This window comes from Polypterus senegalus, chromosome 6 (genome assembly GCF_016835505.1).
Source record: "Polypterus senegalus isolate Bchr_013 chromosome 6, ASM1683550v1, whole genome shotgun sequence".
NCBI classification, from domain to species: Eukaryota; Metazoa; Chordata; class Cladistia; order Polypteriformes; family Polypteridae; genus Polypterus; species Polypterus senegalus.
The window spans coordinates 168,921,555-168,940,408 of NC_053159.1; the positions used below are offsets into that span (position 1 = coordinate 168,921,555).

At 33.8% G+C, this 18,854-nt stretch overlaps 1 protein-coding gene across 6 annotated transcripts in view; it reads right to left on the reverse strand.

Moving 5' to 3' along the window:
* Nucleotides 1-294: 294 nt before the first annotated feature.
* Nucleotides 295-18,854, reverse strand: part of grb14 (growth factor receptor-bound protein 14) — a 339,463-nt gene continuing 320,903 nt past the window's right edge. For all 6 annotated transcript variants that reach the window (XM_039757507.1, XM_039757511.1, XM_039757509.1 and 3 more), the window contains 8 exons: nt 16,689-16,799; nt 16,372-16,467; nt 14,660-14,722; nt 8,964-9,080; nt 8,153-8,222; nt 6,368-6,455; nt 5,017-5,110; nt 295-2,220 (listed from right to left, as the gene is read on the reverse strand). In XM_039757507.1, coding sequence (XP_039613441.1) covers nt 2,074-2,220; nt 5,017-5,110; nt 6,368-6,455; nt 8,153-8,222; nt 8,964-9,080; nt 14,660-14,722; nt 16,372-16,467; nt 16,689-16,799 — 786 coding nt within the window. In that variant the 3' untranslated portion in view covers nt 295-2,073. The remainder of the gene's footprint in view (nt 2,221-5,016; nt 5,111-6,367; nt 6,456-8,152; nt 8,223-8,963; nt 9,081-14,659; nt 14,723-16,371; nt 16,468-16,688; nt 16,800-18,854) is intronic.

The window sequence follows — 18,854 nt, forward strand, 5'->3', positions numbered from 1 at the left end:
GAAAATTAATTTCTTCAGTTAACTTGCCACGCCTGGATGTTTTTGGAGTTGGAAATGTACATTGGACACACACCCACTGATCCTTGGAACAGGGTGCCTAGGGCAGTTCCTGAGCAATAACTAATACAATCCAAGAGAGTCCATTCATAAGATACAAGAGTCTGACCATTTTATTAAGAATTACAGCACATTTTTCTGGGGCGACTATTTTTGTGGTGCCATTATTTCACAGTAATGGTAATAAACAGCAGTCAGTAAAGCACACATAGTATTTAAACATGACAGAAAACAGGGTATACTTTTTGTTTTATTAAAAATGATTATTGACAGTTGAAAACAGGAGTTAGGCTTTTTGTAGACATTTTAAATACAAGCTAAACTGTACTAGCCCAGAAATTTAAAGAAGAGAAAATACTAGGATTTCAACAGTCCTTATAGCCACTGATAGTAAATTTTAACTAAAAAATAAAACCAGTGTTTAAACTACAGTGCAATTAACATTTCCATATACGTCATCTAGTATGACTGGAAAGTAACCCTTAAACACCTAATACACATTCTGTTATTTCTCAATCTTGAACAGATCTTTGTATATAGATACAGTATATAAAAAATAAACTGGAGACAAACAGTGCAAATTTCCATTGTCTTTATATAAAAAATTGCAGTCCATGACATTGTTTTTCCAAAAAATTAAATGCACTGACATATCAACCTATCACTTTTGCTACAAACATATAAACCTTGCTGCTCTTTTATTTATTTATTTTTTTTTAAAAAGTGCTTTATCTTCTGTATGAAAATATTTATAGGTGCACTTATACATGCATTTGGTTTTTCCATTTTTTGGGATGGCCAGTCCAACCGTGCAAGTTGCAGCAAATAATTATTTTTACTATTGAAATTCTGAAATATTTTGGTTGTCACAGTTTTTGGGTAGATTTACTAAGCCTTAAGCTCAAGTGTTTCTGATATTCTTTAAGGGGCTTTAAGGGTCACTTTCATGTCTTTTTCAAAAATGACTGTTCTAAAACAATTAAATAACAAAGTATGCAGAATCTCCTGTATGACATTTAGAATTAGTCCAGTACAGTAAAATGAAAAATATGTACAATACTTTGGAGCTACAGTATTCATATAGAGTACATGCTTTCATGCATTCCATCTTATAATTTTATATACAAATAAAATCTCTGTGCCTGTTAACCAAAGCATTGGAAGAATGTGTGTTCCACTTTATCAAATTTAAACAAAACTTCGAAATAAATAGTTCAACTTTGTATGGTACATAAACTAGCAATGGCACTTCAACTGTTGGCTTTATACTTACCAATTTTCAAATCTCAAACTGAGTGAAAAGTGTGACTGTGGTAGAAAAACAAACACCGTGTAAGTCATGCAGACATTATGATTATTTATGATTCTACAAATTTAAAAACATTCATTCAGACACATGACTTACAAGTTTCTTGAATTTGCACTTAGATATGTGCAGTAATGTTTAACCCAAATTATTTAAATGGTTACAGATTTTTGAGTTCAATAATGTACAGTGTTAAAATATTTATTAAAAAATTTATAATAGACTCGGATTGATACAAGTATGAACGGGGGACATGCTGTCTGGAGGAAGTGCCCTACAACAATTAAGTGACATTGTCATAGGATCATGGCTAGTCTCATGCATCATTGCCCACTATTCGTACACAACTGAACAATGTAGTATGTTGTATAAACTGTTAGATTAGTAAATCTACCCTGCCCTGCTTCTTAATCGGTTTGTGTATATTGAGAATGACATATTTACTGTTACTGAAATACACATATAAACTAAAAACGACAATGCTTCTTCAGCAGAAACCTACAATAATTAACCTTCTGTGCTGCATTATCAGTTTTATTTTGTCCAAGGCACTATATGCATTTTGTACACTATTATAAAAGTAACATCGAAAACAACTGCGCCCTGTTTAGATGCGTATTTTAATTTGAACATAAAATGCCTTTAGTTTTTGACAACCCTTATTTCCAAGAGATGTGAAAGCAAACAAAAAAATAAATGCCATGCTCTTATTATAGAGCAATCTTAACACAGTGGTGCTTCAGCTTGCATGGTAGCATTCCCTTGTTAAGCTGGTAAAATTCTACAAGCTGAATTAGATCTGTAAATCTTGTGTGACCTTCATCCATAGAGAAGAACAGCTCTCCATCTTCCTCCAACTAAATAAAACAGATGGAAAAAAAATGTTACACATGGCAACATACAAGAAGACAGACTACACTTAAGTTGAGGGTATGCTGACTCTTAGATTAGCAAGAATTCTTCCATCCATTTTTCTGAACTTGGGCCTTTCATTTTAAGGTCAAAGAAAGTTGGAGCTTATACAGGCAGTCCCGGGTTACGTACGAGATAGGGACTGTAGGTTTGTACTTAAGTTGAATTTGTATGTAAGTCGGAACAGGTACATTATTTTAATAAATGCTGTTGTTGACCGACTGTAACCAAGTGCTCTGACAATGAATGATGGAGTTTCATCTCTATCTGACCTTTTTATTATTTCTACTTTATTTTCAATGGTGATGGTTTTTCTCTTCTTTACTATATCACCAGCACTTGCATCAGATTTGTGTTTCAGAGACATTCTTGAAGGGTGAGGACAAAAGGTTAAGATGAGCTCTTCTGTACAGCACTGTCCACACTATCGCAGCAGGAAGGCACCCATCAACACGTCTGATTAACTGACAAGAGACAACTTTCTGCTATGTGTAACAGTACAAGCAGGCTTGCTATTGAGAATGACTTCACCACACAGACACCTCCACTACAGTATGCTGCCTGCAGTTTCCGCTTACCGAGAACGAACACGGTGTGGCCAAAGGTGGGTAGTGAATCACCCAACCCCAATTTAACAGGCAGCCATCCGAGGCACACTACAACGCTACCCCTGCCGCCCCGTTCACCCTCAGTGGCCCCCATTCAGCCACCATCGGGTCAGCGCTTGCAGCATTACCAGCCGTGTGTGCTGGGCAGGCAGTGAAAATGCATTTCTCAAAGGTGTGCTCCATATGTAAAAGAAAGACATGCACACACTTTCTTTAGGAAAGCATAACATCATTTAAAGTTCTTTATATAGGAACGGACATCTGAGGTTTTGGTAGAATTCCTAGTCCAGTTACCTTTGTTTATTATTAGATGATGGTGAATACATGGCTGATCAATGAGGCATATGAGGATACCAAGACCATGTATATGTTCACGTACTGTTGTGTACTGGACTTGGACAGGTTTTAAAATGCAGCAAATATTAATATCGACATAATTATATAACAGCTTTAAATGGGCTTAAATTTTAAATGAACTGTACTTCTAAAGTACTGCATGGTTAAAAAAAAAAAAAAAGTAAGAAATGGAGATATAGAGATGAAAAGGGCACAGTGGAAGAAAGGACAAACTTCAGTAATCAGTGGTATAAATATTTGACTTAAATATAATTTTTATATGTTTTTATTTGATAAATTTAACATTAATCCATACAAGGATATGCTTCACTGCATCAATGAGATAATTTTAGTGATTAGGCCTTCATATTAAACTGGAAAACATGCATTCTGTTCATCTCTGAACTCATCCAAAGATAATGATAAAAGTTTTCCTTATTCTTAGCCGTGTATTGTTACTGTGAGATATCATGCCTCATTTATTCTGATTGGACTGTCCTGAGAGCAAATCAAAAAACAAATACTTGAGGATAATCTGAAAATTTCTGCATATTTTAAAAATCATAAAATCATTGGGTCAGATGAGGATATTGGTGTTCTTCTGTTTTAGTTTATACTATGGAGCACTGACAGACTGCGGAGATCGTTCCTCCCCCACACTATGCGACTCTTCAATTCCACCCGGGGGAGTAAATGCTAACATTAATTTTATTTTAATTTTTTTTTTTCATTTTTATTACTATTTAATTTAATATTGTTTCTTTGTATCAGTATACTGCTGCTGGATTATGTGAATTTCCTCTTGGGATTAATACAGTATCTATCTATTAGTAATTTTAGTGTTTTATATGGTATCTATAGGCTGACTGGGCTTTACCTGCAACACCATTTCTGTTCTCTGATCATTTGAACATGATGTCGTGTGACAAAGCAATCGCATTTTTTCATATGCAAAGAAAATTGATCATTCTAGATAACTACAGTTACATGATTCCTTCACACATAAGCAAAAAAAAATTCTTGGTCCAGTTAACCCATCATTGTCTGTACAGTTTATGTTGCATAATTCTGCACGTACAACTGAGCACTTTAAGGCATGGTTTGAAACTGTGTGTCTTCCATGCCTTAAGTACGGCAAGGCAGGTTAGTAACTGAGACTAACCTATAGTCAGGGGGATAAGAAATAGAATATACCAATTCAATTCAGCTTGTGAGGGTTATAAGAACCTCCCATATACTATGCACTAATGTATAGGTAACATTTAATATAACTTAAATAACTAGCAAATGGCTCTTACAGTGTGATTTGAGGAAATTAATATTATATGTTCATTACATATTGGTAGGAATTTTTCCAGTATAATGCTAGATAACAAGTCTAAATAAGTAGTTTACACATTAGATTAAATACAAAACAATTTGTGTAGTCTGGATGCCAGCCCTGGTGTTTGCTTTATTATTTATCCATTTTTGTCCTGAACCACCTTATTTCAATGCAGGATTAAGAGTCTATCCTGGCACCAACGGACACAAGGCAGAAAACTGTATTTTGTAGGGTTTGCAAGAAATGGCTTTAGAAGTAGTTTAACTTAGAAAACTAAGATTTTGCAGACACATTTGTCTATGACTGCCTGAGTAAATTGCTTGTTAACAGTGCATTATTTAGTAAATTTATTTAAATGTTACCTTAAAAACACTTTAGATATAAAAAAAATCAAGATTCAAAGTTTTAAGGAAATGGTCTGTATAAGTATATGGCAAACTCTGCGACTGTAGCACAGCCCATTTAATACTTACTGGCAAAATTTGAAAGTGCTTAATTTTCTGGCTGTGGCATAATGACAGGACAAATGTCTTCGGGTTACTTTGACTGTCTCTCAAAAGGAACACCCTAAAAAATATTGTAAACTGTCAAAAACATTTACATCATTTTTAAAAATATTTGATACCATATTTTAAAATATAACCTTTAAAAAAATAAGTGCTGGCATATTGCGTTCTTATAAGCTATCAGTGTGTAAAAACAATTTAAATGCAAGAAAACATTCATTACATACCTACCAACTGAACTACAGACAAAGAAAATATTTATGTCCTGTTGGTACTTGCTGAACTACATGTGTTTAACACTAGAATTACCAGAGCCTACGAAAAAACTCGTAAATCCGTCCCACCTTAAATCGCTTCTTAAAATCGTTCACAGCTCTCCACCAGCGTCTTTTGTCATCTAAATGTGCTGATAAAAATCATGCTGCAAGTAACCTGGCTATTCCATCTCCCCCATCGACTGCCTTGATTGATTTTTCTGGGAGTGAAGTGGAGTTTTAGAGTGGAAATAATAGATCGTTGTTTGGAATATATTATATATATTAACTATCAAAGAAGTGCTTTCAGAATATCACAGATGTATTTGATTATGCTCCATGTAAATATATATATTTTTTTAAATATATGGAGCAATATAATTACAACTTGGGCAACTGTTTTTAAGGATTTTTTTTCATTTTATAAAATTAATTCAGAGTCTAGGACTATAAGAGAGAATGTACATAGTAAGTAAGATCACATTCCAGTACTTAAAGTTTTTTCCCTGGGTAATAGTTATGCTTGGAATTCAGACTTTTAAAGCTGTAAGTATATAGTTTTCTTTTTTTACAGTTTTTCTTTTGACTGTTTTATCCTTGTATGAAACAGTAGGTAGTGTGGGGTATTATGGTCTGTTTATTGCATTTCACAAAACATTTAACAAGTGCATTATGTTGCTTTTCTAGGGTTAAGTGAAATATTTACCAGTTTTCATTAGTCAAAAACATCACAATGGTTTAAAACATTTGTAAAATCTACATTCCTCATAAAACCAGTTAAACTGACTCTCCTAGCAGATAACAGCATTTAAGTTTACTGAACATTAACTCACTATATACATAAAAAGTGAAATTTAATATAATCACTAATTCTCATTTTTTCAGAAATTTGAATCGTGTTCATGACACTAACATGTCATAAAAAATAAGACTTTTTGAACAAAAAATAGTATTTTTTTCAAATTGTATTTACTTATCAGGTATTATTGTGTTGCACTTATAGGCAGTTGAAACTCATTATTGTAATTATGATGCATGTCTTTTATACATTTTACATTACTTACCCATCAGTAAGACCTTGCTGTTCAATTAATCTGTGGGCTTCTTCTCTTGAAATTTTATGATGAAACCACGGGTATGTTCTGTGAATAGCTAGTGGTAATAACAGCTAATATTATATTTAAGAACATTTTTTAAATACTGTTGACATAATCATAAAAAACATGAGTTGCAGATGTTCTTTCATATTTTTGATAAGAAAATATTAAGCACATTTAAAATTACAGACTCCATTCCTTTTTATAAGAATAATGTTCTGTCACAACAGTAAACAAGAAGCTTGGGGGAAAAATGTACCAATGATAAAGTAATTTATAATGTCACCAAAGAACTTATGATCTCTGCTTATTGTTTTTTATTTTTGAACTACATATTGTATGTTTCATTTAATTGAAAAAGACAAACTGTATAGTCATTAAGGTTAGTTATTTCTTAATTTCTCAATTTAATTGTAAACTACTTTAAGAATATATAAATGACTTCCTCCCGGCTATTAACCTTTGAGTTTTTCTGACCTTTTTAAGCATTACTTTATCTTGCACTGTATTCATCATGAACAGGCAGCATTTTAAATTTTCTTCTGAGTCTTGCCCATTTCATCACAGTGAAATAATGATTTGTTTAAGACTAAGCCATTATCACCTTTACAATGACAACAGGGAGTCTAGCTGATATAACAATAATACCATCCTTTATATAGTGATTATCACCAGGTAGTAATGTGTGAAAGCTGAAGATTAGTACATTAAATTTTCATTTAAGACATGTAACATTTTAAGTAGGCATTAAAGACTGAGTGAGGTTAATATGAAGGTTAGAATACATTTTTCTTATTCCGGGTTATCTAAAAAGTGTCAATTGTGTGACATCATGCTGCAGGAACTTAAATGTTTTTTTGGTACCAGTTTGAAATTTCTAAATATATATGTATATATTACCAATCAGTATTTTTCATGTAGAGTGCAATTTATTTTTTGCTGTGCCTCATTATGTACTGTATACTGCAAGCAAGTGGAAGGGAAGTTTTAAATGTTATAAGAACAACTCTGGAGATATAAATTCTGAAATCCTACTGGCTACCCCTTTAGAAGATGACAAAAAGACTTATTTTAAGCTGGAACTGTCAAAACACCCAGAGTTTCCTCATGCAGATGTAATCACAGTACCAGTATTACTATGGGCATTAACCACAAAACTGCACAGCCATAATCTGAATTCTACCAAATATAACAACCTTAACATATTGTATTGGACGTGCAAAATTAAAAGCTCCTTGGTTTCTTTTCACATAAATTAAAATGCAAGTTGTTTTTCTCACTCTGTAAAATACTTATTATAATGCTTGTTAAGTTAACCACAAAAAGGGAACTTTAGTGAGCTTTATTACATTGTAGGAACATTCACACAACAATGAAACTACATTCAGTTTACTGGTGTTGCTACTATAAATGGACGCAGTAGATATGGCAAAGTGGGAAATATTTGTAATATATATTTTTTTTTAATCAAATTAACATTCTGATTAACAGTGTAATAATTTTAGCTTTGGAAAAAAAAAAACACAAATCTTTTACATTCCTAAACAATCTACAGAATATATATATTGGAAGGTCAGTTTACTGCACTAAACAGTAATTACGCAGAGTAAGTTTGAATTAGTGTACGTTGAATCTTTTACTTATTAGAGGGAAAAATATACCTACTAAAAAGGAGATTGCCAATTAAATATAGCACCAGGCTGACAAATAAAATAAATTCCTTTAGTAACAACGTCTTTTTAGTAAACTAACCTAAATTTGAAGAGGAACTCTGAGATGTGGATGGACTCCCATGTGAATTGAGCCGAAGGCAGGTTTTTCTCTGAACAAAGATTGTTTGAACAAATAAAAAAAGAAGCATTACCAATAGAGTTTTCAAGCAGTCTTGTGATTGTGATGATAATACAGTAGTTGAAGTTAACCTATTTAGCTGACAACAAAACAATCAGGTAACCATTTTTTTGATTTTAGAGAGAGAGAGAGAGAGAGAGAGAGGTGATATAAAAAACACTTATGCTAACAGAAAATTCATCAATTTTGTCCAGTCACTCTTCTTTAGAGCCAAGCTGGAATAACTGGGAGAGTTAACATTATAACTAATTGTATTTTTCTAACATTTAAAAAAGTAAAAACCATCAAAAATGTATATCATTTTGATCTTCAAGGAAATAAAAGAATTTTAAGACCCAAATTTGAATCTCTGTTTACATTTTTAGATTTACAAATTTTATACATCAATTTTTATTAGGTTCAAATGTTTCAGTGTATAATACAAGACTATTGTCCTCCTGATATTTAGATGTTATATCGGCAATATCTCTCACTATTTAAAAAAAAAAAAAAAAGTTATGCTCCTAATGTTAAAATTGTTCACATTTACATTTTTAGCGCAGAAAGAGAATCCGCAGTCTTTTGTATATTTAAATAATTAGTAGGATTAACATGAAAGAAAATGCACACCAATTTAACAATATTAAGTCTTTTAAATTACACATTCCCACTGCTTTAAAAAGTATTTGTTCTGGTATGTTCAACTAAAGGACAATTCCAATATATTGTATACCCGCCAAGAAAGTCCCTCTTCAACTGCAACAGAAAGTGCTTCACTTGGGTTTTCAATCACTCTGCCTTTGTGCCCTGAGAAATCCATTGCCACAAGTGAATTTTCTGAAATGCTTCTCTGGGGAGAAAAGAAATATAAGGAAAATACACACCAAGAAAAGGAAGTTGACCAAAACCTGTTATGTTATATTGCCATCTAGTGGTACTGATCATCTAAAAACCAAGCCAGATAACTGTTGGGCAAACTAATTCTTCTGACTGCTTTTATCATAACATGTAGCAATTTTATAGCAATATATATTCTAGTATTACACCAGTTTAACTATGTTATATCATTTTCATATGTATTATTATTTATATATTCATATTATTGTCCAGCTGAAGATTAACATGCATCTAGTTATTTTTGAGTCCACTTTTTTCAGCATAGGTAGGCAGAGCAACAGGAGTAAATTGGCAAATAACATCAACAAACTTAACAGGAACACTTTATGTAACAATACTGTGTAGCTGTAATTACTATCCTGAATAAGACTTTGATATGAATGCCACTGAACAGGTGGTATGGAAATCGGGGTAAAGAGTACATCAGGTACTGTTGCATACTACATTTATGTATTTTAATACATTACTTGTTTATCATAGAACTGGATAGTGGCAATGCTGCATATAGGTCAGTAAAGTAGCCAGGAGTGTCACTGCACTTCTACTGTGACACTAGGCATACTTTGAGTTGTAAGTCAACCTAAAAATCTGCCTTTGGGTTGTAACATAAAATGGGTTCCTGGAAAAATGCACATAAACATCTGAAGGACATGTAAGCTCCATAGGGAAAGCAATTAAAGGCCAACTGTACAAGAAGAAAGTTAATCTAATTTGCACTTAAGGTCTTGTTTCTGGCAAATTCTATACATAAACATATTAAATATTAGCCAAAAGTGGACTATGAACCAAGCATTTAGTCTGCTGTAATGTATTTATTAGCAGTAATTTCAGGATTTAAAGTGAAACAAGATATATAAGTATACCTTGTTTCAGATATGTGATTTGTATACATTAAAATATAATAATCGTGTAGTTCTCATCAGTTCATAATAGAAAAAGCTACCTATGGGTAAAAGATAACACATAACAGCTTTTTAGTTGGTCATTACTTAATCTGCAGAGAATAAATCATAATGTGTGAAAAAGTACATACTGTATATGTCATAATTTAGTAGCTTCTTGTGAGTATGTTGAAGAAATGTTGAATTTGAGTTTTCTTTTTCCTCATTGATTGTCCATAACAAATTTCATCTTTGAAGACATGATTGTAAATATACGGTTCTAGGGTATCTTGGACTAGAGATCAACATTTCAGCCATGCTACCTGATTTAAAACACTTCGTAATAGACATTGTCTTAAAGCGTCAAGTGATCACTACTTAGTGGTAGGACAATTCATCCTGTAGATGTATGGCCTAAACATATCTGGGAAAACCAAAACTGGACTGTGTGGAGTCTGGAAATACAAGGGGTAGTCCTATTTGCAGTGAGTTCAACAATCAGCACTAGAATTTCACCTCCTACTAGTTAGTAGGCCTCTGGTGAATATAGTATGAATTTGTCCCTCTGGACGACTTCAAAGCGAATGTGGTTGTACTGGTCAGAAGGTGGTTCGTATCTGTAATTTTGTTAATCTTTAGACATACTGGTGCACATCAAGAACAACAGAAGGCATCAAAATGAATACCTTAGTGTGTACATAAACTAGTTTTTAGCGTACGTTCTGAGATTCTAAGCATTTTTTAAAAATCGGCTCAGAATTGCAAAAGTTATTCATAATGTACTATTTGCATGGCATGACATAAACTAAGCCCTGATCTGAGTGGCTTACTTATACCCAATGGATTTTTCACAAAAAAAAAAAAAAAAGGAACATTGTCGTCTTGAGTATTCACACACATTATTTCTGTGATTTTTAAGCTCTGTGGTCATTGAGAAGGCAACCCATTGTTGATGGTTTTGCAAGCATGGCTCTAAGACGTGTGCAAACACATTAGAAGAAGACCAAATACTTCAAGCTGCAGCAAGAGAACCATACACTTTGATATGTCTTTTGAGAAATATCATGATTGAGTTTTCAAAGAAGAAATACTGTCCATTAAGTCCAAACTCCAGGTAGTATTACATGAGAATAATGTCTGCTTTTCATAAGATACAGGCTAATCAAGCAAATACAGATAAACAGTGGTTTCACCATGAAATCTTGCATTTGATGATTCAGGAGGCCTCCAACCTTTCAGGAGCCCATAAACTCACATAGTGTATGCCTGGCTTTTATTGCTTATCAGTACAAATTAGTCATTAAGTGTGAAAGTACACCTGAACTCCTAATGTCGTAACATGTGAAAAACTCAAATGCAGTATTTAGGTGATGTTTCTCCTGATATCACTAATTGGTGCAGGTCAACATGGTGGCAGCTACAGGAGCTTTGTAAAGCAATGAGAAAATATTTTGGTAACTTGACTAGGAATATTTTTGATTGGTGGAAGAGAAGTAAAAGTGACATAGGTATTTGGCGGGATTTCAATCGTATCTGTTTATTAAGTCACTGTGGTGACTGAAAAGCATTGCCTTGGCAGAGCTGCAGAGGGAGAAATGATCTGGCTAGAAATGCTCAAAGTACTGCATATTTAATGTAGAGTGGACTTGTTATTAACCTCTTCAAAGTTGTACCGTAGGTCGACTCTAGCGTGCCTAATATGGGAATTACGGAGTTATTGCTGTGCATTATTTAGTCCCTGTTTTTAGCTGTATTTTCATTCTTGGATTCTTAATTGTATTCTATTTAAATTGTCTGATAACTTTACACTTTGTATTCTCTGTTGCCCCTGATACGACAATATCATAATGTAGCTAAGCTTGGAAATGATCGACTTTCATACACTGGAATCCATGCCAGTTAGTCCTAGAAACATCAGATTGCGTTCTGTGGAACAGTACAGAAGACTGTTATTCCAAGAGGAGGATTTGCAATACCTTGAAGTCTTAAATACTGAGAGCATGGTTGACCATTCAATTCAACATTGTATCAGGGCAGTGTTTGTAGTACTGTAAGGAGCTATTCTAGGAGATTGATGGCAAAGCAGCAGCTGTATCCTCCAACAGACAGATTGAGAAGGCACATGCAACCAAACTGACATTATGTATGATTAATAAGGTCACTCTCCTAAAATATGCAGAAATATTCTAACAATTAATAAAGCAAAATATATAAAAGGAAGGTTGAACAGATCACTAAAAGTATCAGAGGCAAGGTATGGACCAGCCCTGAATACAACACAAGTCAAATGCTGGGACCACTCACTCGCACTGGGCAAATTTAGAATTGACATTTTACCTAAAACTGGCATCTTTAGTATGTGAGAGGAAAATTGGAGTACACAAAGAAAAATTTGCAAAGATATATATATATGACAACCAAGCATCGGGTTGACACTGGATCTGTCAGCCAGCAGGGAAAGCCACTGTTCCACTTTACTACCTTTAAAAAAAGATATATATTAAAGTACTATGTAATCATGTTTATTCATTTTCTTTACCTGCCTTTGTCTTTTCGTTATATTGTGCAACTATATATATATATATATATATATATATATATATATATATATATATATATATATATATAATTTTTTTAATTACTACTTGTATGTTTTTGCAAGTATGTGAAAATTATAGTTTATACATTTACTAGTCCCAAATCAATATAGTACACTTTGTAAATACATATAATAAAATAATACACAATAGAAAGAAGATTAATTAGTAGTTGTAATTGCTTACTCATCTAACTGATCATAACACTCTACAACAATAAATTTACAATATATATTAACACTGAGTTCTTATTAAGTAATGAGATTTTACCTACAGTGGTGTGAAAAACTATTTGCCCCCTTCCTGATTTCTTATTCTTTTGCATGTTTGTCACACAAAATGTTTCTGATCATCAGACACATTTAACCATTAGTCAAATATAACACAAGTAAACACAAAATGCAGTTTTTAAATGATGGTTTGTATTATTTAGGGAGAAAGAAAATCCAAACCTACATGGCCCTGTGTGAAAAAGTAATTGCCCCCTTGTTAAAAAATAACCTAACTGTGGTGTATCACACCTGAGTTCAATTTCCGTAGCCACCCCCAGGCCTGATTACTGCCACACCTGTTTCAATCAAGAAATCACTTAAATAGGAGCTGCCAGACACAGAGAAGTAGACCAAAAGCACCTCAAAAGCTAGACATCATGCCAAGATCCAAAGAAATTCAGGAACAAATGAGAACAGAAGTAATTGAGATCTATCAGTCTGGTAAAGGTTATGAAGCCATTTCTAAAGCTTTGGGACTCCAGCGAACCACAGTGAGAGCCATTATCCACAAATGGCAAAAACATGGAACAGTGGTGAACCTTCACAGGAGTGGCCGGCCGACCAAAATGACCCCAAGAGCGCAGAGACGACTCATCCGAGAGGTCACAAAAGACCCCAGGACAACGTCTAAAGAACTGCAGGCCTCACTTGCCTCAATTAAGGTCAGTGTTCACGACTCCACCATAAGAAAGAGACTGGGCAAAAACGGCCTGCATGGCAGATTTCCAAGACACAAACCACTGTTAAGCAAAAAGAACATCAGGGCTCGTCTCAATTTTGCTAAGAAACATCTCAATGATTGCCAAGACTTTTGGGAAAATACCTTGTGGACTGATGAGACAAAAGTTGAACTTTTTGGAAGGCAAATGTCCCGTTACATCTGGCCTAAAAGGAACACAGTATTTCAGAAAAAGAACATCATACCAACAGTAAAATATGGTGGTGGTAGTGTGATGGTCTGGGGTTGTTTTGCTGCTTCAGGACCTGGAAGGCTTGCTGTGATAGATGGAACCATGAATTCTACTGTCTACCAAAAATCCTGAAGGAGAATGTCCGCCATCTGTTCGTCAACTCAAGCTGAAGCGATCTTGGGTGCTGCAACAGGACAATGACCCAAAACACACCAGCAAATCCACCTCTGAATGGCTGAAGAAAAACAAAATGAAGACTTTGGAGTGGCCTAGTCAAAGTCCTGACCTGAATCCAATTGAGATGCTATGGCATGACCTTAAAAAGGCGGTTCATGCTAGAAAACCCTCAAATAAAGCTGAATTACAACAATTCTGCAAAGATGAGTGGGCCAAAATTCCTCCAGAGCACTGTAAAAGACTCATTGCAAGTTATCGCAAACGCTTGATTGTAGTTATTGCTGCTAAGGGTGGCCCAACCAGTTATTAGGTTCAGGGGGCAATTACTTTTTCACACAGGGCCATGTAGGTTTGCATTTTTTCTCCCTAAATAATAAAAACCATCATTTAAAAACTGCATTTTGTGTTTACTTGTGTTATATTTGACTAATGGTTAAATGTGTTTGATGATCAGAAACATTTTGTGTGACAAACATGCAAAAGAATAAGAAATCAGGACGGGGGCAAATAGTTTTTCACACCACTGTATAGTGTTCTCACTGTTCAGCCTAAGTAAAGAATGAAAATTTCTCATAACAGGTATGGTAAATCTCCTGTATGAATATGATGTCTATGTAACTCTTCTTTAAAAAGTAGTATACACTTTGAGAGCTGAGAAATGCTACTTTATCTTTTGTGAAAATGTTGTACTTACAATTGGTGAGGTTTTCTGTTTCTGATGAGGATGTATGAAATTTTGGTACAACTGCATGCCATACTGAAATACAAGTTAAGGAACACATTAAATAATTTCATCAGATTATTTTCTTAACCGAAATTCCACAATTCATTTTAATATAATTACATTATGAAATAACATCTGCTTAATTCTTCCATTTTATGTTAATACATTTAAACCTTAATTTATAAAAAATCCTTTTTCTGTCCACAAAAATACAGAAAATACACATGCCTTTTCTGAAATCTACATATTCATTTCAGGGCTTAGGGAATTCTGTCTCAGTAGCATCAGTTAGGGGGCAGAAATAAAGTGTGAATGGAGAACCAATTCATTTTAGGGTAACTCTTAAATATGCATTTTACAAACAGACATCATTTTCCTATCACTAATAATCTTTATAGCAATTTACTGTTTTATGTTTCTTGAATGTACACAATGCAACACACTGCAACACAGTCATTCTCGTTTCTCATCTATTAACTGTTTCACATAAACAGCAACATAAGTAGAAATTATCCCTAACTCTCTAAGAATCTTAATTTGAAAGATTCATAAAAATCTTAATTCATATTAGACTAGCTGGATAGAAAAATACATAAGGTAAATCTCTGAAACTATTGAAGCATGAGGCTCCTGTAGAAGTAATTTTATATAAATAGTTTAGAATAATCTGCATTCTATCATTATACTGACCCTAAATATGTCTTTCTAGTAACTGCAAGTCGCTCAGGTGCAGAGACTGTACAGCAGCCTTTAGTTGTGTTTTATAGTTCAATGAATAATCATTTAATAGTATTCATGGTTTCATTTATGTCAAATAAATATTATTTCTATCCCAGTTTCAAATCTGCTGACTACAAAACTTGGTGCTCTGGGGTATACTTTAAACTATATACTTTTATAGAACATTGTTTTTTCTCTTTGACATGCTCCATTTTTCACTCTTCCTCAGTATTTTCCTTCATGTAGATTTATGAACACCAGTATGGTTATTTATGACCTTGTGGTGCACTGTACACATTATTATTGGAGTTAGTTTTGTTGGATCAGCAATCCTTCATTTAGCAGCAATAGTAATGAATTTTCAACATTTATGAACTATCTAACTGACTAAGGATGGATGGAGGCCATAATCTTTAGAATGTTTTTAAATGAACATTTCCAGGTTCATGAGCATCAACACATCTTTCTGTAAGGTATTCAAAAATCAGTTTTGATTTTAAGATCGATCTCTCTCTCTCTCTCTCCTGTAAACAGGTCTCACAAAAAGCAGACAGCTACACTTTGTGTGTGTTTTTTAACTAAGAAAGGCAACTGAAAGTCATTTTTGATTGTTGTCCCATTGATGGGAGCATTTTACTCCAATTGTCCTCTTAAAAAGTTGATAATCTCAGAAGTTTAAGTATTTGAATTAAGTCTGTTAATGTTAAATCAGTGTGTTTAACACACAAAAAGTACATTTCCCATTATTTTATTAAATTCTCTATCAATTATTTGTAAGGAGATCAGATCATATTTTAGGTCAAATTAATGGAGGAATACAGTTAATTGTAAAGATTAATAAGCATTTCCCTAATGATGGTAATTTAAAAATGTTGTAAAAATGATTTGTTCAAGTATATTGAATGAGTTTAAATACACATGTTTTAACTTTGCATATAGTTTTTTAAACAAAACTTAATTACCTTGAAAAGTCGAATGGCTGTAATCCAACAGGTACGAATCTGCTCTTCATCAGCACAGAGCAGTTTCAGGTCCCTGGCTCCTCCTGATTTGTTAGGCTGGAAGGCCACAGCATATTTTTTAGGATTAATGTTTATCTTGAAGATAACACCTGTTGGAATAAAAGCCACTAAAATTCTCCTACTTTTAAGATCTTACAGATAAAGTATGACATAAAAAAAAAAAAAAGTAATTTACAAACTTTTCACAAGTTTAACATTTCAAATATGTTAAAAGGCTATTGGAAACTATAGTTGGAGAGAAGATACATTAAAAATACCTTAATACAGAATCCATAGTCAGTAGGTGCACCAAACATCTTCCGTCCAGCTAGCAAGCAATAGACATCACTCTCACTGAATTCAGCAAAGAACTGAAGATGCCTGGGTTCCTGTAGAGAAAAACAACATACCATATGTACTTTCAATAAGAAATAAACCTACCTGCATTTATTTTTTCAGCATTCTAATTTATTTTACCTTAAAAATTGTTATTTGGGACACCAGTTCAGCCGTTTTGTAACTAAGGTATTTCCTGTTAGACCTTATTTGGCTACAAGTATATAAATTAGTATTTTACTAGTTATAATGTGTCTTATGGTGGTGTTATCTATTAAAAAATGATATATAAAATAAAATTAAACAGGTTGTTTTAGAAACATAGGAGAAATGTAATGCTTACATTTTTTAATTTACAGGTATATAAAACAATTGAAAACAATAATTAAAACTGAAAATGTCTGTGTTTAACTGCATGAACTAGACAAAAATAGAATTGTCAGTCAAATGTGTTGGGCCTTTATAAAAGAAATAATGAAATGAGTGTGTGACTGAGACGTAAAATTTCATGCACAGTTATTAGTAAAATGTTTAAATTTCTGGAAAGCCTTAGAACATTTGAAAATAGCAGGGCATCTGGTATTGGTTTTCAAGTTTTTCAGTAATGAATACTTCATGTACTTTTACCACTAGAGGGTATCTTGAAGTTCAAATGACACAAATCTTTTCAGACAAAAGGACTCGGCCGCAGGAAAGTGGATACATGAGGTGTGCACACTTTCTTTTTCATTTGCCTTCTTGTGTGCTTCAATGGTGTTAATACTGTAGATCTGTATAGAACAAAGCTGAATTAAAACAAAAAAAAAAAAGATTTTACAAGTAGCCAAAATTTACATCAGGTGTTTCAGACTCAAGTCAAATGTATTTTTTTATTGCATTATAGCAGCGTTTCTCAACCTTTTAAGTATTTGTGACCCGAGTTTTCATAACAGTTTTAATCGCGCCCCCCCCCCCTAACATTTTTTTGAAATGTAGATGCATATTTTATTATACCTACTTAACTTTTATCGACATTTATCTATCTCTATATTCATTGTTCTAGTATCAGAATGTAGTTTAAGTTAATTTGTTTTGGTTTCAACAGATGTTTTTTTCATATTTTTGATTCTTGTTTTCTTTTTTTCACATCTTCGGGCCCGCCCCACAGGTTGAGAACCACTGCATCATAGTAATAATAATATCAGCAGCTCACTGCTCAAAATAGTGAGTACTCGGACTTAAACCCGCAACCTCTTGATTACGACAGTTCTTACTTTTGCACCAGCCAAGCAGAAACATCGGCTTTCTGTTAATTGATATCTGGACTTGGGTTTTTACCCATTGACAGCAACATTTGAATTGAATTATTTCTTTGGTTATATTCTTGAATAAAAGCACACATTTATTTGATATTTGGACTAAAGTCTTCACACAACATGGAAAAAGTTTCTGTTTTGTGTTCAACATTTCTTGCCTCACATTTCCTGTCATCCAACAGTTACCCAGATTGTTGTAGACACAGAACACACATGAAATGCATGTATTCCAAATAACGCTATATTATTCACCCTATACAACTCTAGGCCCCTCACACATAGAAAAACGGACTTGAGCTGGGAGAACTCGGTGTACAACTAAATCTGTATCGGTGGGGAGATGGGATAGCAAGCTGCTTGTTGCTGATCAGCATATTTGCAAAACAAAAGAGGCTGATGAGGAGGTGCAAGGGAATTTAAGGTGGACTGGGATTACAAGTTTTTTCGTAGGCTTCAGGGATTCTAGTGTTAACATCCTTAGCATTAGAACTGAGCGTCTCTTGGGCAACAGTATTGACATGTTTTCCTGTAAGACCCGAGGCTTACTCTGGTTGTAAAAGTGCGAATAGCATTACTGCCAAGCGTTATTCAGGCAGTGGTATAGGCCTGTTTTGCATAAGCATCAGGCATGAGTCATACCAAGAAAATGGTTCAGACGCATCCTCTCCTAGTCTCTAAATGGCATCTTGTAAGAAAGGCCTTTCATCAGCGGTGATGACAAAATGAATCTCGCCTTCAGGCAGTGAAATTGAAACAGTCCCTGAATCCGAAAGTGACACTCGCGTCACTTGCACATGTGCAGGGTGCTGTTCA